Genomic DNA, 21,365 nt, shown 5'->3' on the forward strand with positions numbered 1-21,365 from the left:
GCTCCTTCGCCAGAACCCTCCGCATCGACAGCTACGAGGACGGCGCTGTAAACGAACAGCAAGACTGTGGAGTTTGCTGCATTCACGCTCGTCTGGGTTTTTGTGTTGCACGGTAGTGTCGCGGGCAAGGGATATAGTGTGTTGGTCGATCAAGTAGGATGGATAGCCGGGGTATATATTACCCATTGCTAGCGCGGTTTGAGCATACAGCCGTCTGCACGACCAGGGCCTCGCGGCCAGATGCAAATTAATCCACTGGTGGCATGCGCAATCTGCTGCTGATGGGGACACAATGTCCACTTGGCTTTCTTGTTGTCGTCGTCTTCGTTTCTGGAGTCTCCCGTCTCCTCTTGTAAAACATTTTGCATTGAATGCACCGCCAACGTCAATACCGGACTACTCCCTCTCCAGCAAGCGCCGTTCTATTTTGCGACTATCGAATGCAGAGGCCCGCCGTCCGAAACCCTGCCTTTCCCCGTCGTGGACGCTCGCACTAGTGGTGAGCAGTTGGTTCTCCTGCAGGGAGCACACGTTAGCGACTCGCAGCCCATTGCGCTTGCCCTCTTCCGCCCGCGACCCCTGCCTGCCACCGTTTTGGCCTGGACACCGGGGCGAGTGCTGCTGCTGACGCTTGCCCTGTCCTCCTCTTCTTCTTTCACTACCCGTCGCCCACGCCCCCAAGCCGACTTCTTCTCCACCACCCGCCGACAATCCCCCCAACGGGCGCATTCATATATCGACTTTGCGCATTCGCCGCCCGTGGCTCCCCGTGGCTCTCTCCTCCGGCCGACAAGCACCACTCTCCACGTCGCCCCAGGCCTTACGCTCCCTTGCACGATTCTCCGAATCACGACCACTCTTTCAAAAGCAATATCGCTCCATCGTCGCAATCACTAGTAATTTGACCGTTGCCTATCAACGTCGCCGCCGCTCGTTTTAGCATCGCACACGTACGAAGACGCGCCCCAACCCCGCTGCACCCAACCACGACGCGCACGTCCACCCGCTGCTCAGAACAAAGAAAACGCTCCCGCTACGAAAGCCTGCTTAGGCGACAGCAACGACCACCGCTTCGACCGTCCGCTACGCTTCTTTGTTGCGCATCTGCTTCCTGGCTGGCACCCACGTGTGAACCAACCTCTGCTCGGCCCTGGTCCACTACCGCGTGCTTCTAGACCGCGCGACGACTATTCTCCGGTACCCGTCAGCGTCAAACATGACAGCATAGGCCCGCGACCAAATCGACTACATTGCGACGACGCTGTAACCGCATCGCCATCTATTCCTAGCTGCATCGACAGTCTAGTGAGTTGTCCGCTCAGCGACGCGCCTTCTTCGTCGAGACTGACAGCCTACAGGTCCATTCTTTACCCACCATTGACATTCGTCAAGTACACTCGTTTACCAAAGCCCTGACAGTATGTTTTCTGACTTTGCCTGCAAACCTCATATCTGACAGCAGCAGGCTTTTACGTATACCACCTTCGACACCCTCAAGACACTTAATTCTACTTAACCGGGGAATATAATCGTAAACATGCCACGCTCAGCCACAGTATGGGCCGCCGCCCTTGTTCTGGCCAGTCTTTCTGGCTCTCCGCTCACGACAGCGGAGGCCATGCCTGCACCAGGACCTCAACAAACCCAAGGCCGTCCCCGATACTACTTTCCCAGGCAAGTGAAGCGACAGATCGTAACCAACTCGACTACCCCGGCAGCCACTCCGTCCCCGTCTCCTGAGCCAGAGTCTAGCAGCTACTCCTCGCAACTCACATCGCGTCAGATGGACTTCCCGTCCTTCATTGAATCGCTTTTCCGTGGCAGTTCTGACACTTCGGCTCTTGCCTCTTCAGACTCACTTATCAGCACCAGCGATGTCGACACAACTAGCACCCTGACTTCCACACTGGACGATCTCCCAACCACACTGCCTGAGAGCTCTTCGTCTGCTTCTGCCTCGGAAAGCAGTGTCTTTTCCCCGCCTCCTCCACCTCCAGCACCGTCAAGTTCCAGCATTGGATCATCGAGCCAAGTTCAGGAGTCCATCCTTGTGCCAACTTCTGAGGCTGCTTCAACCCCCACTCCAGAGGCCCCGCAAAGCAAGAAACCAGCCGAAACCCCCATTGTGGAGAACCCTCCTCAAGTTGGCTCCACTAGTGGTCTCCCAGAGACCATCATCCAGCCTACTCCGTCACCTGAGCCTATTCCTGAGCCTGAACCGACCACTGTTGTTTCCTCATCAGCTGCTCAGTCATCTGCACCACCAGCGGTAGAGATCGGTACCACCAGCGGTCTCCCTGAGACCATTGTGCAGCCTACCTCCACAGCACAGAGCAGCCCTGCTTCCAGCACCAAGGCCGACAGCCCTATTCTGGGTCCTATCCTCGGCTCAACCGGTCTTCTTCCGGACGTCATTGTCCCGCCAACCTCCTCTGCCCCGAGCTCAGTTGCTGCCACATCTTCTGCCGTCGACAACAGTCCTGCTTCCTCTGACGTGCCCAGCGTCGTCGTGCCGCCTACATCCACTGTTCAGAGCGTAGCGGCAACTTCGACTGGAGGATTACCTGATGTGATCGTGCAGCCGTCGTCTCCCATTGTTGGAAGTGAGCCAGCTTCCACAGGTGGCATTCCTGAGACCATTGTACAGCCAACTTCAGCCATTCAGAGCTCGGCTGTTGCTTCTACTGGAGGTCTTCCAGAGACCATTGTTCAGCCGTCTTCATCGGTGGTAAACAACGCGCCCGCCTCTTCTGGTGGTATCCCTGATGTTGTCGTACAGCCAACTTCCACTGCGCCTACTTCCAAGCCTCCTGGTCTCGAGAACACTCCTGCTTCTACAGGCGGATTGCCCGATGTTATCGTTCAGCCATCATCGTCGGTCGTGGAGTCGCCTTCCGCGACGCCAACTTCTGCCGGTCTTGTTGGCGGACTTCTCTCATCGCTCCTCAACCCTATCATCGGCTCTACTGGCGGAGTTCCCACATCTGTCGTTCAGCCTACCCAGGCCATTTCGTCGACCGTGCCTCAATCATCGGAGCAGGCTGTCGGTTCTACTGGAGGCATTCCGGAGACTATCGTGACACCCACTGCAGCTCCTGCTTCTTCTGCTGCACCAAGCTCTCCTGATGCATCAAGCTTCCTTGGGCCTTTCATCGTCCCCGGATCGACTGGCGGTATCCCTGAAACGGTTGTTCAGCCCACCTCTTCCGCTGGCCTTGTTGGTGGTCTCCTTTCATCTATTCTTCCACCTGCGCCTACTTCGCAAGTTGGCTCTACTGGTGGCCTCCCTGAGACCATTGTACAGCCTACTTCAGAAGTTGGTTCTACCGGAGGCGTTCCCGAGACCATTGTGCAGCCTACCTCATCTGGCGGTCTGGTCGGTGGACTCTTGTCTTCCCTTCTCGCATCCGAAGCTCCTGCAGCCACCACCCAAGTAGGCTCTACTGGAGGTATTCCCGAGAGCGTAGTCCTTCCTACAAGCGTCGCTGCGTCTGGTTCAAGTGGATCGCCGCTTTTGCCATCCTCTGGCATCGTTATTGGAATTACCACCGCTCTAGGCACGGGAGAATCTGCTGTTGCCACTCCGACACCGACTTTTCTAAGCTCTGGTGCCATTCCCACCTCAGAGACTGCAGCTACCAGCTCTGGAATCCTCGATGTTCCAGGTCTTCTCTCTTCGGTTGTCTCGGAATTGCCTGGTGTTTTGCCTACTGGTAGCGGTCTCGCGTCCACTGCACCCACTCCTGTAGCGTCTGCCAGTGCGTCTGGTCTCCTTCCTCCAGCTCTTTCTTCACTCTTGTCATCGGCTGTTTCGGATCTTCCAGCATCTGCTTTGCCCAGTGCTTTGTCGAGCCTTCTATCTGGATTAGACTCTGCTCTCCCTACTGGCACTGGTCCTGTCATCATCCCGACCATCTTGCCTTCCAGCTTGTTGTCTTCGGGTATCCTGCCTTCGTCTGGAGTATTGCCATCCTCGGGACTGCTTCCTTCCTCTGGCGTCCTGCCATCTTCCGGCTTGTTGCCCTCTTCAGGTGTTCTGCCATCTTCAGGCCTGCCAATCTCTTCTGGCATTCTGCCTTCATCTGGCGTGCTTCCCTCTTCAGGCCTGTTGCCATCTGGTGCTGTACCTACCCCTACTTCTGAGGCATTGTCTTCGTCGGGCGTACCTGCTTCTGAAAGCGTCGTGCCCACACCCTCAGAAACTGCCAGCATTACACCTTCTGCGACGCTCTCTGATACCATCCTGCCTTCGGGCACGATAAGCTCAGGCATCACACCCTCTGGTACAGGTTCCGTCGGAACATCTGCGTCAGCAGTCCCAACCTCGTCAGGTAGCTCACTCAGCGTCCCGGCCTCCGAAGAGCCTTCATCGGCTACTTCGACCGCGTCTCCTGGCAGCGCCGCGCCTACTCTGAGTGCATCAGGCTCTACCAATGCTACACTCAGCGAGGCTCCTACATCAGTGTTCAGCACCGGCTCCGTTGTTCTGCCGTCTTCGACAAAGTCCACGCCACCGCCAACATCCGAGACACCTACATCGACCAAGAGTGAAACTCCTTCTCTCGTCATCCCGGTGACACCAACCCCCACCAAGACGGCACCACCGATCTTTTCCCTCAAGCCAACCGCTACAGACAGCGCAACTTCTCTCGTCGTCGGTACTAGCATCATTGTAGAGGCCTCCACAATGCCTACTCCTAGCCCTACTGCCAGCACTATCCCATCGAACCTGCCAAGGATGATTGCGCCACCCGGAGGAGTGCCCACAGAGATCCCTCAGAACAGCTTCATGGGCCAAGTGTGCTTCAAGTGGCCGTTGAACTACCCATTCGTTTCCGCGAACGACGGTGGACAGCAGATTTTCCATTACTTGCCTCTGGCTATTGCTGATGGTTTGAACATCTCATCCACCGAGGTCAAGAACTTCGGACTCAAGCCACTGAACACTATGGAGTACCAGGGTTTCATCACTACGCTGGCTTTGTTCACTATCCCCGCGGACTTGCAAACAAAGCTCGCAGCTCAGCTTCGCAACCCGGCGGATGCTTTCTGGAACAACAAGAACTCGACAGTCAACGACCTTACTACCTTGATCAATACCGCATGCCCTCTTCCTGCCGGCAAGCTTCCAGGTGACGGCAGCCCTGCCAACGCGGCCGAAGAGCCAGGCGCCACCTCTACTGGCGGTTCTGGTGACGGTGGTGCTATGGGTGGTGATATCGGCGCCAGCCGCACTGTGAACAAGACCAGTGCCATTGTTGCCAGCAGTGCCATCGTCGGTGCCATCGCGTACGGTGCGGCCATGTTCTTCGTTGCTCGCCGATACAGGAATAAGCGTATGGCCCACCAGCGCGCAAGCTCTGTGCCCAGCACAAGCCGCATGACTTACGGTTCGATTCCAGGCGGCGCTGCTGCTTGGATGCACGGTGCTCGAAATGGTCGGATGACGCCTGGTAGTCGCGGCAGTCAAGGCAGCAGTAGCACTCAGGGACGCAGTGTTCGCACACAACAGATTTCTGCTCCAGTCATGGCCGAGAACTCTCTTGGCTGGAACTAAGGACTGCTGATTTGCTCTTGCTCACTGAGACTGCGGTCGTACTATATACCGGACGTGAGTAGCTCAGCAACACGCCTTGATGATGGGAAGCCTTCCGATGTGTTTACACCACGGCAACACGCTTTGTCTCATATCTACGACCATCTGTCGTACCGACCTCATCCAAGCTAGTATCTTGACAGGATCTAGCCGCAAACCATCTCTCTCTCGTCACTATCATTCCAACACGTTCGCTCAAACCACCATAAACTTACACACTATACTTTAACATATATTCTCCTTTCACTGTATTTCTCTTCTAAGATACCAGTCTATGCTTGCGGACAAGCTAGACCGTTTTTTTTCTCCTGTCGTCGATTTGTCGATATATGGAATGGCCATATTTGCCATGGGTGGAAGGTTTGGAGTGTAGTCAGAATCTTCATGATGCGTCGTGCATGCATAGGCGGCAGCGCAGGGGGCATTTGTGGGGAGGCTGATGTTCCGAGTATATAGTTGTAGGGATGGAATTGAAAAATCTACTTACTCGCTGAGAATTACCAATATGTGAGGAAAAGGCGTGAGGTTTCGAGGCCCTCTGTGGCCGCCACGTTCATGGATGGCTTGGGCTGGGCATCAGCGACAGAGGTTGACCTTCATAGTTTAACTCGTTGTGATTCCTTTGCTGGCGTCTGATGTACAACCGTGCAACTAGCGGAGGCGGTATTGTTCGCATTTCGTCTGCCATCGATGGTTTTCCGAACATGCCCTGTTGGGAAGTAGCGACGTGAACCCTGTCGGTGTCTTGGCGCAGCTCCGCCGAACATCGAACACATTGCGGAGGACAACAGGCAGTTAGACGCCAACTCTTCCCGTGACTAGCTTTTCCTCTTTGTCGACCATATACGCAAGCGATACCCGTTCCCGTATCCTCGAACCCTTCGGCGTCTGCCTGCGCATTTGTGGACTGGCTACTAAAGCCACGTTCCCATAATCCACCCCTCCGCAACATACACACCTAAGCTACAACAATGCGTCTGGACGTAAAGGTACGCAACAATGCGCTATGGCATGTCTTTGGAGACAGAGGTGTATCTAACTCGACTGTGACTACAGAGGCAGCTCTTCGCGCGGTCGGAGCGTGTCAAAGGTAAGCAGACTCGACATACGCACATCAACCACCAGAGGGTAAACTGACATATCATAGGCATTGGTAGGAACAGCACCTCTACCCAAAACATTCGCCGCTAAACCTGACCAAAGACTTTCATCCAACCGAGCCATGGATCCTCACGACCTTGTATAGCGGTATGCATAGCTGGAAACCCCCAACATAGGCAGAGCGCTGACGGAAGCAGGCCACGTCCACATCTGGTCGTACATATCGCAATCCATCGTCAAGACCTTCGAGCTCACCGATGTACCCGTACGCGCCGGTCGCTTCATCGCGAGGAAGAATTGGATAGTAGCAGGCAAGGGCCCAAACACCCGAATCCTCAGCAAGAGAGGCTGACATGGCGGTCCAGGTTCCGACGACTTCCAATTGCGCGTCTACAACTACAACACTTCGGAGAAGGTCACATCTTTCGAGGCGCATCCCGATTACATTCGCGCAATTGCTGTGCACCCAACACAACCCTTCGTCCTTACCGCCAGTGTGGGTAACAATTTCCAGCAACACAAGGATCGAGCTAATGTAGCTTCAGGATGACATGACAATAAAGCTGTGGGATTGGGACAAGTCATGGAAGTGTATGTGGACCTGCTGTGCCACACATCATGGCGTATGCTAACACATTGCAGGTGTCCAAGAATTCGCTGGTCACCAACACTATGTTATGGGTATCGCGATAAATCCTAAAGACCCAAACACATTCGCATCTGCGTGTCTCGACCGAACCGTCAAGATATGGTCGCTCGGCAGCTCCACCCCCAACTTTACCCTCGAGGCGCACGAGACCAAAGGTGTCAACTTCATCGACTACTACCCGCAGTCAGACAAGCCATACCTCCTCACAACCTCCGATGACCGGACGGTGAAGGTCTGGGACTACACCACAAAAGCGCTGATTGCGACACTTGAAGGCCATACTTCCAACGTCAGCTTCGCCGTATACCATCCCGAGCTCCCTGTCATCATTTCTGGATCTGAAGATGGTACCATTAAGATTTGGCACTCTTCGACATACCGGTTGGAGCAGTCCCTAAACTATGGCTTGGAGCGCGCATGGTGCGTATCCTACCAGAAAGGAAGGAATGGTGTCGCGCTCGGATTCGATGACGGCGCTGTCGTCATTACCATGGGTCGTGAAGAGCCGGCAGTCAGCATGGATGGTAGCGGAAAGTTGCTTTGGGCGAAGAACAACGATATCCTCACATCGGTGATCAAGGGCAGCGATCAGCTCAAGGATGGAGAGCGCCTCTCCCTTCCCAGCAAGGACCTTGGCTCAACTGAGCTATACCCGCAGGCACTACTGCACTCGCCCAATGGACGGTTCGTCGCAGTATGCGGTGATGGCGAATACATCATCTACACTGCGCTTGCTCTTCGTAACCAAGCTTTCGGCAGCGCACTTGACTTTTGCTGGGCCTCGAAAGAACATGACAAAGACTACGCCATCCGGGAATCCTCTACCAGTGTCAAGATATTCCGCAACTTCAAGGAGCGGAGTGTTCTGAATGTAGGCTTCTCAGCCGACGGCTTGAGTGGCGGCGTACTCCTTGGTGTGAAGGGTCAAGGTGGCATTGGCCTGTTCGACTGGGACTCTGGTGCTCTGGTCCGACGGATAGAGGTTGAACCCAAGAGTGTATACTGGTCTGAGAGCGGGGAGCTGGTCACTTTGGCTACAGAAGACACCTTCTACGTGCTACGTTACTCCAGAGAGAACTACCTGGAGGCGGTGCAAAACGGCGAAGTAGACGAGGACGGCGCCGAATCTGCATTCGAGGTTGTGTGCGACATCAACGAGAGGTATGTTCAAAGGGGACATGATTGAAACCTTGAGACTAATGATAAAACAGCGTTCGCACTGGTACCTGGGTTGGAGACTGCTTCATCTACACAAACAGCACCAACCGCCTGAACTACCTTGTTGGCGATCAAACATACACCATCTCTCACTTCGACTCACCACACTACGTCCTTGGGTACCTACCCCGTGATTCCAGGATTTATATCGCCGACAAGGATGTCAACGTGGTTTCTTTCGCCCTGTCTCTGGCAGTTGTTGAGTACCAAACGCTTATCCTCCGAGGTGACCTGGAAGCCGCTGAGGAGACGCTTCCTTCTGTGCCCAAAGACCAAAACAACAAGATTGCTCGGTTCTTGGAAGGTCAAGGCTACAAGGAAATGGCGCTCAAGGTTGCCACCGATCCTGAACACCGTTTCGACCTTGCCTTGTCTCTTGGCGATTTGCAGCAGGCTGTTGAGATTGCTCGCGAGCAAGACACAGAACACAAGTGGAAGACTGTCGGCGATGCTGCCCTAACAAACTGGGATGTCAAGCTCGCACAAGAGTGCTTTGTGAAGGCCAAGGATCTCGGCTCTCTCCTTCTCCTTTACAGTGCGACGTCTGACACGGCCGGTCTTCGTGAACTTGCTGAATTGGCTGAGAATGCCACAGCAAACAACGTAGCCTTCTCTGCGTTATGGCAGGTCGGAGATGTCCAGGCGTGTATCGACCTACTCGTCAAGACCAACCGTTTCGCCGAGGCCGTCCTCTTCTCCCAAACATACAAGCCAAGCGCGACGGCTGGCCTTGTCAAGCAATGGAAGGAGTCTCTGGAGAAGGAGAACAAGACCAAGGTTGCTAGACTCCTTGGCGCGCCACCCCAGGACGGCGAGGGCGATGCCGAGATGTTCCCTGAATGGGATGAGTACTTGCGATTGGAGAAGGAAGGAGGCACTGTGGAGGATCTTTTGATTCAAGAAGACGAGGCAGAAGCAGAGGACGCGGACGAGGAGATTGCTGCCGATGCTGAAGAAGAGGAAGATGAAGAAGAAGAAGAAGAAGAAGAGGATGACGAGGAAGAAGAGAGTGAGGAGGAGAAGTAAATGTGCAAGTAAAGTGGTGTCGTGGTTAGTGGATGCATTCTAGCTGCAATTGGGCTTTTTGTCGTGTGGTTGCTACACGTAGCGTACGTACAGTAACGGAAAATGATACAAAGATATAGATGTTTAGCAAGCAGATGTCATGATCAAAGTTGTGATTGATTTGTTGTAACATGATATGATGTGACGTGGTATCGCCTCTCTGGTTGGAGACGTATATCTAGCCCATGATAGTAACGCCGCCCATATATACGTTCGTGTCGTCTTGGTAACATTCCAAAATGTACAAACATTTTACAAATACTTGTCCCATGCCAAACATGGGCAGAAGACTAGCTTTACCGCACGACGGCCTCTTCGTTGGCCGCGCCTTGGTATGCCGAATCGCGGAACCTGTCCTCGCCGCTCGCTGTGCTTTCACTGCTGCTCGCTTCCTCGGACACGGACTCCTCAGACGTAGTGTGCACTGTGCTGCGTACGCGTGCGTTCATCTCCTCGCGTGTATCGTCAATGGACTCCATCTCTCGCAGGCCCTTTCCGCGACCAAAGAAGTCTTCTGTACGCAGTCCACGCACATCGCTCTGGGCCATTCCTTTACTGCTCCTTAGGGTGCCGTCTGCCTTCTTTCTCCTGATGTACTCCCTGACTGGGCCCATGGCCGCGTCCCTACATGCCTCTTTGATGTCGGAACCGCTCATTCCAGCCGAAACACGAACCAGATAGTTCAAGTCAAAGTTCTGATGGTCGATTTTTGTGCCGCGCAGGATGAGAGAGAAGATGTTGTGGCGTTGGGTAGCTGAAGGGAGGGCAACGGGGAACTTCTTGGGCATGCGACGGAGGATGGCTTCGTCGATGTCTTGGATGCGGTTTGTGGCGCCGAGGATGCATATCCGCTGGGGAGTCGATGTGCCGGAGGAGGTGCTGGAGGCGAGGCCATCCCAGTGGGTCATGAATCTGGGGGGAGGGTTAGTCTTGATTTGGTCGCAAGTTGGACGAGACGGTACTGGAGAAGGGTAAACGTACTCGGCCTTGACCATGCCGCTGGCTTCGTGTTCGCCGCTCCTCCTCTGTCCGAGAACTGCGTCAATCTCGTCGATGAAGACGATGCTTGGTTGCAGTTTCCTTGCCAGACTGAATACCGCGTTGACGAGCTTGTTGCTGTCGCCGTACCACTTTTCTGTCAGAGTCGAGATGTGCAGGTTGATGAAGCAGGCGCCCGATTCGTGCGCGAGGGCTTTTGCAAGCATAGTCTTTCCGCAACCGGGAGGGCCGTAGAGGAGGACGCCGCTGGGTGCGCTGAGGAGCGAGGAAGAGTGCGAGTAGAGGTGGGGCATGGTAAGGGGGTAGATGACGGATTCCTTGAGTTCGTCGATGATGGAGTCGAGGCCACCGATATCTGCGACGTGTTAGCCCATGGGCCAAGCTTGAAGGAGCTTGTAACGCACCCTCGAAGCTTACGGGAATCTCTTCAGGCGCAACAACCTCCATGGCAATCGTCTGTTCGTAGGTGCTCAGGTTGAGGTCCTGTATCCTCGGCCGTCTGGGCCGGGATTCTGTGTCGTCGTCCTCGCTATCGTACTCGCCATAGCTTTTCCGCCGCTTGCTGGTGAGGATGGCGTCGAGTTTACGCGTCGCAGCAGAGGCTTTGGCGCGGGCTTCTTCTTTTTGTTGAGCCTCCGGGTCGAGGCGTGTGAGGAGGTTGCGAATGACGAAGTAGGCTATCAGAGGCTACCGAGGCGTCAGAGGGCAGGGCACATGTGGGGAGGACACGGCGCATGCGTGGGAAGGGACGTACTGCAGCAGCTGCCATGAGGATGTCGGGGAGATAGCCGGTGAGGCTACTCTTCTTATTTGAGCTCATGGTGCCGGGTTTCCGCCTTCAGCGGTGCTCTGTGGTATGGATCTGGCGTGGAATCGTGCTCAAGAAGCAAAAGTCGGCTCTACGTGTTGCTGCAGCGAGCGTGGTCGATGCCAAAACTAAGCTTCAGTCCAGGAACCGGCCCGCCACGACCATGGAACCTGCAGCCGCGGCTGCATTCACCTCCGGCGTCACACGAGCTCCGCTCCGCATTTGAACGTCACCATTCACACACAACAACTACACTCACAATGGCTGCCATATACAAACCTACCGAAGCGATTGCACTGCTGCGTCCAACTTTGGTCCTGCCGCGCATACATGCCTCACAGCGGAGAGCGCATATCGGGCGCATCGCCTTCTCCACCACCCACCATGCACAAGCTACACACAGCTCGACGAGCAGTCCGCCTCCAAAACCACAGAGGAAATCCATTTCCTTGACTGGCGACACGGGCCAAGTCCGATGGTCGGAGCTATCGCCAGGCGAAAAAGCAGTGCGGACTACACAGCAAAGTTTCAACTTGGTAGTAGTCCTGGTGGGCATAGTAGCAACAGTAAGGTTTCCCCTTCACCCCGCCTCTCTCTGCGGGCGCAACACTGACAAAATATCAAGGGCGGCGTTGGCTACTTTCTCTTCTCCGATGTCTTCAGTCCCTCCTCCAAGACCGCCTACTTCAACCGCGCGACAACTATGATACGCCAGGACGCCCGATGTCAGAAACTCCTCGGCCCTGGCGCTGAAATTGCTGCATTTGGTGAAGGGTCTTGGTCGCGATGGGCGCGCAATCGCTACCTCAGCAGTACCCAAGAGACAGACAAGTGGGGCACAGAGCACCTGCGCTTCAAGTTTTATGTCGAAGGTCCGTTGGGGCAGGGTGTTGTACATGTGCATTTGACCAAGCGACCAAGCCAGAATGATTACGAGTATGAGACGCTTGCCGTGGATGTCAAGGGGCATCAGAGGATTGACCTGGTAGCTGGGAACAAGTCGAGCAGCGTCGCACCCAAGATTTTTGGAGCGCGGTGGTGGTGAGATATATGAGTCTCACGGCGCATTGCGCTCTTGATGGATTTTCATAGTAGAGGCACGAGCCATTCTTCGTAATTCAACTTTTCAAGTTCCCCCCCCCCCCTTTGAAGAAAAACAGCCCGTTCTAGCCAACATGCAATCTTCTTTCTTCCCTTGTAAACGCCTTCTCGGTGCAAAATAAAATGATTAAAAAGCAAGGGCAAGGTAGGAAGCTGTGCGCTCGCCTACCACGGACTACACGACTCTATTCCTCTGCCTGGGCGAACTTGGGCAGCAAGACTGAATCATTCTGCTCCGTTTCTTACTTGTCCTTGCTCAAGCTGAGTCGCTCGTGGGGGCACCGAATGCGGTACACGAGCGCGAATGTTACCCCATGACCCATCCAAACGAGCCCAGCCACGTTCCACACATGCACGCCACAGTCTTGTAAAGTAACCAATACAACAAACACCTGAATTCTGGCCAAGGAACGCCATCCATCCATTGAGAAACCAAAGCATCTTTTGCAATGCCCATTTCCATCACATCCGCAGAACCCAAGGACGCACCTCACATCGCCGCCCTCCATGTCCAAGCCTTCAGTTCAAACGTTCTCATGCGAGCCATTTATCCCACCCCTGCTATTTGGGCAGCATTCCAAGGCAGTGTAGAAGAAAAGTTCACGGCTGACATGCATGATCCTAACATGACGGTCCTCGTCGCCCGACATACTGATGAGGCTGCAACCGGAGAACAAGGTAAAATTGTAGGCTACGCGGTATGGTGTCATCCTGTGAGGACCGAAGGGACAGCTTGGAAACCGCCGGCTTGGAAGCTGCCAGCGGGTACGGATTGGAGTGTTTTGAGGCCCTGGTTGGCAGCTGCTGGAAAGGTTTCGCGTGAGGTTATTAGAGATAGGCCGCATTATGGTAGGTCATGTTGAACTTAGCAAGATGAACTTTGCAACGGACTAATTCGTGTCGAAGATCTCACGTGGCTCGCTGTGTCGTCTGATTATGCTCGCCAGGGCATAGGTTCAATGCTGTTGCGCTGGGGTCTTGACTTGTGCGACAAAGAGGGTGTGCCGGCATGCTTGGACAGTACTGTTGAGGCAGCAGAGACCTTCTATCAGAAAGCTGGGTTCACAGAAAGAGGCAGGATCAGATTGCTTGTCAACGCAGACATGTACGAAGAAGTCGCTTGTGTGTATGAACCCAGACGATAGAAACTGGCACAATAGAACAGCGCTGGACTGCCTCGAAACTTGACAGTCCTACTCGCCCATGCCAATACCATCTTCAAATCTCCGAGTGTCTCGCCATAGCTCTGGACTCTTTTGAGCTTCTATGAGGATCTTTTTCTCGCAAGCATAGCCACAATTGTTTCGGCCAATCTCTTCGTCATTACCAAGCCAGGATCATGATCTGGATTGACCTCTGCAACTGTCAACCCAATCACATTCTCGCTGGCCAGGAGTACATCCAGGGCTAACATCATTTTTGTAGAAGTTACGCCTGTGAAGTTGAGGATATTTGCCAGAGGAAATTCGCCTGGATCGATGGAATCAACGTCCAGATGTACCCAAATAGCTTTGTGTTTACACTCCAGGTGCTCCAAAGCATCACGCGCACGTGCGTGCGGATCGAGTGCAACCGCCTGTGACGACAAAACTTTGAAATGCTCGCCGTGAAGATAAGCTAGGTGCTCATTCTGGTTCCCCGGATGGGAGATGTTTGTCCCGAAGAAGACGGTGTTTCGAGCATTACAGAGCTTGTCGTGAGTGAGCACAGGGTCGGCGTTTGAATCAACAAGTGACCCAGGACGTCCCATGAGCTGCATCATAGTCTAGGAGTTGGTTATGAAGTCAGCATGTCTCACGTCCAGTGTACACAGGACACTACTAACCATGCTCGCAAAGTAGCCGTTCCAATCGGCATCCACTGGCGAATGCATATCGGTATCCGCATCGACATAAATGAAGCCCACATCCATGTTGTATAATTTGTATTGTCTTTTAACGCAAGAGAGGATCACTGGCAGCATGCAACATTCACCTCCAAGAAGTTATTGGAAGGCATTGGGCTCTTGGTCGAAGTTCTTGGTCATTCTCCGTCGTACTTTGCGAAGGAGCTCCAGATTATCAGCTCTATTGCGGATGTCGTGCGGTACGAAGGGACTTGGCTGGTAAGTCATGGTTTCTTCGAGCACGTCTAGCTGTGAAGACGTATCATGGTAGCCCAAAGGCCCATTATCAACAACTTCTATACCCGCTTGGAGCAGTTTTTGATGAATCTTGACTGCTTTGAAAGCCGCGGCTGCTCCAGACTTCCCTGGGATAATAGAACCGCAGTCTGCTGCCACGTAGGTCACGCAGACTTTTTGCATACTCACCATCACGGTTGCGTGCGTGTCGATGTTAGATCTGACGGTTCTTGTACAAAGTGCCCAGAAGAGGATAATGAGTAGCTTCAACAACAGCAGGATGCTGTGAAGAATGGCGAGTTCAATTGGCATGTTGCCCACAGGGAGTGCATACCAATGTCTGACTACCGCAGCAGCGGCACAGGTGTAGCCACATGACATCTTCTCCTACATGAAAGACTGTTGATTCGACCCTTCAATACTGTTATCAGACCTTGGTGTAAGCCGGAGTAAACTAGTCTCCAGACATGAGCTACACGTATGGCAAGAAAACTTCCAGAATTTGTATGCAGCACAATAACGAGTGACAGTATCCGTGAGTGACTGGTTTTCAAAACGTGGAAACAGTGTATATGTGGCTGCTATCAAACGATAGAACGTTCGTGGCTGAATAATACACCATGCGTCATGGTCTCCAACATAGTGATCCCTGAAAAGCTGAAGATCTATGGACGAAGAAAACGAGGTACATGCTGAACAAAGCTCGTACCCAGACGTATAGCCCGTACCGCGCTGCTAGTTCGGAGAGATGTTGCGCTATGATCGCAGTCAAGTGACGATACCTAATTTTCCGCCACGATGACTCGACAGTCCCTGCGCTTGCTATTCACCCGACGCACCACCAAAGAACAGAGGGATTGAGTGCACGCTTATGCGCACGCCCCATGGGGATTGACAATGTTGAGCTCGGGGATGCGCGCTGTCGTCCAGAAGCTGATGCAAAGATCCATATTTCGAAGATGGCACGGATATAACGGACTTGTTCTAGTCAGGGAACGCGCCAATCAGAGCAATTCCTTGACACATGGTGTCGCTCTCGAACGTCGGCGTTGCATCATTTTTTATCCACGACGACGCGTTTGGGCTCCATGTGCAAGTGTGCTTCCTGTTTCGGCGACCCCTTTGATCGCCTCTACCCGGTGGTCCTCGTTCCGGATCCACAGCCAAGTCGCGGCCAAACGTAAATGTATTTTGGGTGTACCGGTCCGACGACAATTACGCAACGGAGAAATGCCGACGCCTGGCAGCTGTAGTATTCAAGTCTCATGACGCCTCTAATGTAACGACTCCTCTCGACTCTTCTCTTCATCTCAGTAAACATCGTGCTACAACATCGCGACACTCTCCCACGCTATAGCTGTCGCAATGGAGCCCTCTTCCACCAATTCGTCAGAGCACACCCACGTTGACGAGCATGAGATGCAGCAAATACCACCCACATACCCGACACCTTCCGTACAACCCGAACAAGCAACAGGCAAGACAAGAGTACGATTCAATAGCTCTGCCAATGTTGAAGTCCCTCCACCGCCGCTCGAACAAATCCGTAGCTATAGCCGCGTCAGCGAATCCGGTTCCAACGAAATCACTACCAACCAGCACACCGTCGATGCGGAAGAGCTTCTGAACGCGCACAATGCTGGTGAGCTCAACGCACAAAACTTCAATGCTCTGCCATTGAGTGAGGTGGACCCTGATGGCGCATATACCGTTACCGGTAACGCCAACGGAGGCGTCTTTTACCAGCTCCTCCAAGCCTACAAGACACCTGTGCGTGGCTACACAGACACATCATCAGAAGTCAGCGAGACGTCACCTTCACAAAGGCCCGGATCTTCTTCAGGCGCCTGCACCCCAAAGCGGAAATGGTACAACGCGAACAAGCCCATACAGTCCACAGAAACACTGGCCACTCTTATCGGCGCTTCAGCCAAGCTGGCGAATCCAAAGGACGAAAAGAAGGATGTCCCCCTACGCCCACGCAACCACAGGCGAACCAGCAGTAACAACATCATCGCCAAGGTCTGGAAGGCAAAGGAAGATCAGGATGCCAAGATTAAGATCCACGTAGCCAACATTCTCAAACGACAACAGTACATCATCCGTATGTGCCGCGCCCTCATGCTCTTTGGAGCCCCTACACATCGTCTCGAAGAGTATCTCGCGACCACCGCCAAGGTCCTTGAGATCAACAGCCAATTTCTCTACATCCCCGGCTGCATGATCATCTCCTTTGACGACAACCTCACTCACACGGCTGAAGTCAAGATTGTTCGTACAGCCCAAGGAGTTAACCTTGGCAAGCTCAAGGACACCCACGACATCTACAAGGAGGTTTTGCACGATGTTATCAGCTTAGATGAAGCTCTCGCTCGTTTGGACGAGGTCATCAATGCCAAGGACCGTCACCCGCGGTGGCTGACTGTACTGATGTATGGTTTGGCGAGCGCCGCAGTTTCTTGTTTCTTCAAGGCCCGCCCCATCGACATGCCTGTCATATTCGTCCTCGGAATCGTCCTAGGCCTGCTTCAACTTGTTATCGCCCCTCTATCCAAGACATACAGCACCGTTTTCGAGATCACCGCGACGATCCTCATGAGCTTCCTTGCACGCGCGTTTGGCAGCATTAACAACGGGAACTTGTTTTGTTTCTCGGCTATTGCACAGAGCGCCATCGCCCTGATCCTTCCTGGATGGCTGGTGCTTAGCTCAGCCCTCGAGCTTCAGTCTCGCGCTATCGTACCAGGTTCCATCCGACTTGTCTTCGCCATCATCTACTCGCTCTTTCTTGGTTACGGCATCACTGTTGGTACCGCTATATATGGCGCCATCGACTCTAACGCTACCAACTCGACTCAGTGCCAAAGCCCAATGAACCCCTACTGGAATTTTCTCATGGTCCCGCTCTACGTCTTTTTCACGACATTTACCGTGCAGGCCAAATACAAGCAGATGCCAGCTATGATTGTCATCGCCTTTGCTGGCTACATCGTTAACTTCTACGCCGGAATGAAGTTCTCGTCGTCAGCGCCTATCGCCTACACATTCGGCGCTTTCACCATTGGTGTTCTAGCAAACCTTTACAGCCGGTTGCGTCACGGAGTTGCAGCCGCCGTCCTCCTGCCTGCAGTATACGTCCAAGTTCCAGGCTCTCTTGCATCGAGTGGAAGCATCAACTCTGCTCTTCAAACAGCGTCTGCCCTAATTAAAGGGTCAGGGGGAGCAGCCGACGTGAGCACCTCTTCATTCCCGGCCAAACTTATCACTGACGTAATGCAGACCACAACCGACAGCTTGAACGCAATCGTCTTCAACGTCGCTGCGTCCATGATCCAGATTGCTATCGGCATCACTGTTGGTCTGTTCATGGCTGCCCTTCTTGTTTACCCCATGGGCAAACGACGCAGCGGTCTGTGGACACTATAAAGTATTCCCCTAGTTTTTTTTGTCTTGCATAGCGATAAGGCGTTAAAGGAACCCAAAATGGGAGGAGTTTTGGAGTTTTCCTGCTAATCATCTGTAGCATTTGAACACCTAGATGTTCAGCTTCGTTGGCCCACATGGAGATGAGTGGTGTCGAGGTGAAGTGTGAAGGTAAGCCCCGTTTGCAACATGATCGACCCCGAAGCACTTGTCGATGCGCCCTGCGACAACTATTTCCAAGCAACAAGCCGTTGCGCCATCCCCAATATTGGTTTCCTTGCGACATCCAGGCCATATAACCCTACTCGGACTTTGGGTCCCTCTACCTATGCAGCATTGGCCCTAGCAAACAACCCACCACACGATATCAGTTGCCCAAACCACCGCACCATACACCCGGACCTAGACCTTGCGCCCAATCCTTCCTTTGATCGACATTTGCTTCATGCATTCACTCCTTCCCGAGGCCCAGTAGCTCTCCTGCACATCCGCGTTCATTCTTCTCTTCTGTGATGCTTCGCTCATGTTCACGAAGCTCACAGAGGTGATGTTGCCATGCATTATGTATATACATTGCTATATACAGCTCATACCCAACAACACAACTACTAACTGCAGACCTATCGTACAGCTTGTTGTGAGATGTTACATGTTGGTTGATGCAAAACAAGATGCACAATAGTGCACATGATACGGGTAGTTATGATATGGGGGAAGGAGATTGTGCCTATAGCACTTTTGTAGAGAATTCAAATTGTTAGCCAAAAACTCTCTGTTTGCTCCCTGCTGTTACCTGGAGTCCTCTAGTACAATGGAAGAGTGGTTTTTTGCGATGTGTAGTTTGTATATATGCGTCTGAATGGGCACTTAGTCTTGAAGGAAGAAATACAAGCCGCACTGTCAGTATGGTGCTAACCTTTGTACAACATATGCGAGAGTGACGAGTTGTAGGGCGTACACTGTGTAAGCTCGCTAGCGTGTGTAGCAGATGCAAGATGAGTGACACGCATAGAAGCCCGTGCCTTCTGCCTTCTAGAAAGGACGTGTAGTTTGGATAGGGTCAGTGCTCAAGACTAGATGCCAATGGGACACGAAGTGTTGCATGGGTGACGTAGTGTGAGAGTCTGTGCCCGGTGACATCACTCCTTGTCTGGGAATAAGAGAGGCTGGTGAGTGGCTATATAGACTCCCATGGCTGTCTAGCCGACAACGGGTGTAGACATCAACAGGAAAGAGCCGCTAACGAAGCCTTTCCAAGCCTCTAGCACAGGCCTTCGTATATGCAGCCCTATGTCAGGCGGTGATGAGGCTCTGATGCTTGGAGATCTCCGAAGCTTCCCCTGTGTCCAAGCGGAGGGAGTCACCTTCTAGAAAACCTCCAGAATGCGCACTGACGAACGTGAGGCGTAAGCCTATTGGATACCGAAAGGGACATGCCTTAGATCGGGCCCGAAACACATAGCTCGTCTTCTGATTCGTGTTGGGAAGCTTACGCGAGACGGGTACGCAGTCAGCGCCATGATGGTGGTGATGGTTTTGGTGTTTTCGGTGCTAACTCGGATCCGCTTGGAAACACAGTACAGAGCTTGAAAGTAGCTTTATGTACACCTGGATAATCTAACAAGATACGGGACGTTTCGGAGGCTGCATGTAATTATGCTTGCAGGTCCACAGTGTATCCTGGATATATCTTAATGTTTCGGGGGCTGTCTGTACGTTAGCAAGCGCCGTTTTCAGATAGAGTGGGCGGAAGCCATCGTGGTTCCCCGATGCCTGCCAGGTATCCCACCCATTCAGACTTAGCACATGTATAATGGTCTTACATCGTACGATAGGTCTGGACGGTTATGCTTTGACAAGGGAGCGGGGCTAAAGCCAGCCATGCTTCCTGTAGGGCTGTTAGTGTCCGCTAGGATCTACAAGCGCTGGACCCTGACATCCGTTCCATAGCACTATCACACTTAGGGACCGTGATAAGATGACTTGGAAGCGGAGAGGTTCGACTTGACTGAGACACTTGATCCATGACCATGTCATGGGAGACACACAGTGGTACAGCAGGCAGCCAGTGAGCTACTCTGCATCCTCTGATTCTTGGAGTAAGTGAAGACATGGCAAATACTTTTCGCATTGGACAGTATTGACCATGTCGTGTAGATAATGCAGAGTATTTGCATTAACATTCGACAGCTTTAGCCTAGCGCTGCGTACGATTTCAGGATTGGCTGTGCTACAGTATGATGCGGAACAGATGAAGTCAAATGTGTAACTTGATCGTAAAGAGCGTCTCATAGGCTCGTCTCCTTCGTTACTGCTTACTGTTTAACCGGTTGGCTAGCCTCGGCATCTCGTAGGCTCATGAAGCGAGGCCGGAGGCTCATGTCGCGAAGGACGAGCTGTGTCAGCAGCGGGGCACAAGCGTTGTGTTTCCTGTTATGGATAGCGAGCTAATGCCTTGCAGGGCCAAGATCAAGGCTGTACGCGGTCCGAATGAGTATGCTTGTTGGCGGTACGAGTCGCATATCGGTCAAGGAAAGACCATCAGATAAGATGTACGGTCTCGCTTGCGTATGTGTCGGCCGACGAGCGATGCTGCACAAAGTTAGATTGAACAGCCCTAAAGCGGATCCGGTGAAGGATGCGTAAGACGCGGTGGATTTCCAGCCCTCATGCACGTTCAGCAGCAGAAGCGCTGGTGCAAGTCTAGCCAGTTCTCCCCGCTTACGTCACTAGTGCGCTGCTACATTTCGAAGTGCAGAATTACTGCTTTGGGTAAGTAGTCTAGCATAGTCGTAGCAGAGCGCCGTAGGGCTGTCTTCTCAACCATATGGGAATGCCGCATAAGAACCAAGCCATAGGGTAAAGATGAGGCCTTTGTCTACGGCCTGGTCTGTGATACTGTGTGTTTGAATTCAACTGCATTGGAATTCCCACAATGCAAGCAGGCTGCACCATGTTGCCTGATCAAATGCAATATGGTAAGGATATATCACCTCACGTCGCCGAGCATTTCGTGATGGTGGTAATCGCTTGGGAACGTTACATGGACAAGGCTACTGATAAGTCATGGCAATCGCGCTTACGTAGCCTTTTCGCTAACGTAGCGTACCACGTGTTGCCACTATAGGCTTTCTTTTCGGCGCGCCCTAGGTAACTGTACCCGACACTCACCGATCGGCCATCAACCTCGCCAACTATCCGTTGTCTTTCGCTGCACGATAAGGCATGTGAAAGGGTCTGCCAAGCACCTTGTTCTTTTTCACCAGGCGAGCAAAGTATGAGA

General features: G+C 53.1%; 8 protein-coding genes across 8 annotated transcripts; 5 read left to right on the forward strand and 3 right to left on the reverse strand.

Annotated features, from left to right (window-relative positions):
- Nucleotides 1–1,537: 1,537 nt before the first annotated feature.
- Nucleotides 1,538–5,557, forward strand: GT037_001106 (basic proline-rich protein; the record flags this gene model as incomplete). The annotated part of the gene is made up of 1 exon (XM_038926153.1): nucleotides 1,538–5,557. One exon carries the CDS (start codon nucleotides 1,538–1,540, stop codon nucleotides 5,555–5,557), a length of 4,020 nt encoding a protein of 1,339 aa, XP_038792009.1.
- A 1,010-nt stretch (nucleotides 5,558–6,567) lies between these two features.
- On the forward strand, nucleotides 6,568–9,590 carry GT037_001107 (beta subunit; the record flags this gene model as incomplete). Its single annotated transcript, XM_038926154.1, has 9 exons — nucleotides 6,568–6,585; nucleotides 6,653–6,686; nucleotides 6,744–6,749; nucleotides 6,800–6,844; nucleotides 6,895–6,972; nucleotides 7,063–7,193; nucleotides 7,243–7,288; nucleotides 7,340–8,507; nucleotides 8,558–9,590. 9 exons carry the CDS (start codon nucleotides 6,568–6,570, stop codon nucleotides 9,588–9,590), a joined length of 2,559 nt encoding a protein of 852 aa, XP_038792010.1.
- Nucleotides 9,591–9,925: 335 nt separating this feature from the next.
- Nucleotides 9,926–11,448, reverse strand: GT037_001108 (aaa-domain-containing protein; the record flags this gene model as incomplete). Its single annotated transcript, XM_038926155.1, has 4 exons — nucleotides 9,926–10,541; nucleotides 10,611–10,983; nucleotides 11,033–11,315; nucleotides 11,383–11,448. 4 exons carry the CDS (start codon nucleotides 11,446–11,448, stop codon nucleotides 9,926–9,928), a joined length of 1,338 nt encoding a protein of 445 aa, XP_038792011.1.
- Nucleotides 11,449–11,696: 248 nt separating this feature from the next.
- On the forward strand, nucleotides 11,697–12,481 carry GT037_001109 (tim21-domain-containing protein; the record flags this gene model as incomplete). Its single annotated transcript, XM_038926156.1, has 2 exons — nucleotides 11,697–12,002; nucleotides 12,062–12,481. The coding sequence occupies 2 exons, from the start codon at nucleotides 11,697–11,699 to the stop codon at nucleotides 12,479–12,481; spliced, it is 726 nt and encodes a 241-aa protein (XP_038792012.1).
- A 505-nt stretch (nucleotides 12,482–12,986) lies between these two features.
- GT037_001110 (uncharacterized protein) lies at nucleotides 12,987–13,682 on the forward strand (the record flags this gene model as incomplete). Its single annotated transcript, XM_038926157.1, has 2 exons — nucleotides 12,987–13,386; nucleotides 13,444–13,682. The coding sequence occupies 2 exons, from the start codon at nucleotides 12,987–12,989 to the stop codon at nucleotides 13,680–13,682; spliced, it is 639 nt and encodes a 212-aa protein (XP_038792013.1).
- A 48-nt stretch (nucleotides 13,683–13,730) lies between these two features.
- GT037_001111 (uncharacterized protein) lies at nucleotides 13,731–14,449 on the reverse strand (the record flags this gene model as incomplete). Its single annotated transcript, XM_038926158.1, has 3 exons — nucleotides 13,731–13,811; nucleotides 13,865–14,302; nucleotides 14,363–14,449. The coding sequence occupies 3 exons, from the start codon at nucleotides 14,447–14,449 to the stop codon at nucleotides 13,731–13,733; spliced, it is 606 nt and encodes a 201-aa protein (XP_038792014.1).
- A 72-nt stretch (nucleotides 14,450–14,521) lies between these two features.
- Nucleotides 14,522–14,971, reverse strand: GT037_001112 (uncharacterized protein; the record flags this gene model as incomplete). The annotated part of the gene is made up of 1 exon (XM_038926159.1): nucleotides 14,522–14,971. The coding sequence occupies one exon, from the start codon at nucleotides 14,969–14,971 to the stop codon at nucleotides 14,522–14,524; it is 450 nt and encodes a 149-aa protein (XP_038792015.1).
- A 1,053-nt stretch (nucleotides 14,972–16,024) lies between these two features.
- On the forward strand, nucleotides 16,025–18,085 carry GT037_001113 (duf-domain-containing protein; the record flags this gene model as incomplete). Its single annotated transcript, XM_038926160.1, has 1 exon — nucleotides 16,025–18,085. One exon carries the CDS (start codon nucleotides 16,025–16,027, stop codon nucleotides 18,083–18,085), a length of 2,061 nt encoding a protein of 686 aa, XP_038792016.1.
- Between the last annotated feature and the right edge of the window lie 3,280 nt (nucleotides 18,086–21,365).

The sequence above is a fragment of the Alternaria burnsii genome (assembly GCF_013036055.1).
Source record: "Alternaria burnsii strain CBS107.38 chromosome Unknown 705, whole genome shotgun sequence".
Classification (NCBI taxonomy): Eukaryota; Fungi; Ascomycota; class Dothideomycetes; order Pleosporales; family Pleosporaceae; genus Alternaria; species Alternaria burnsii.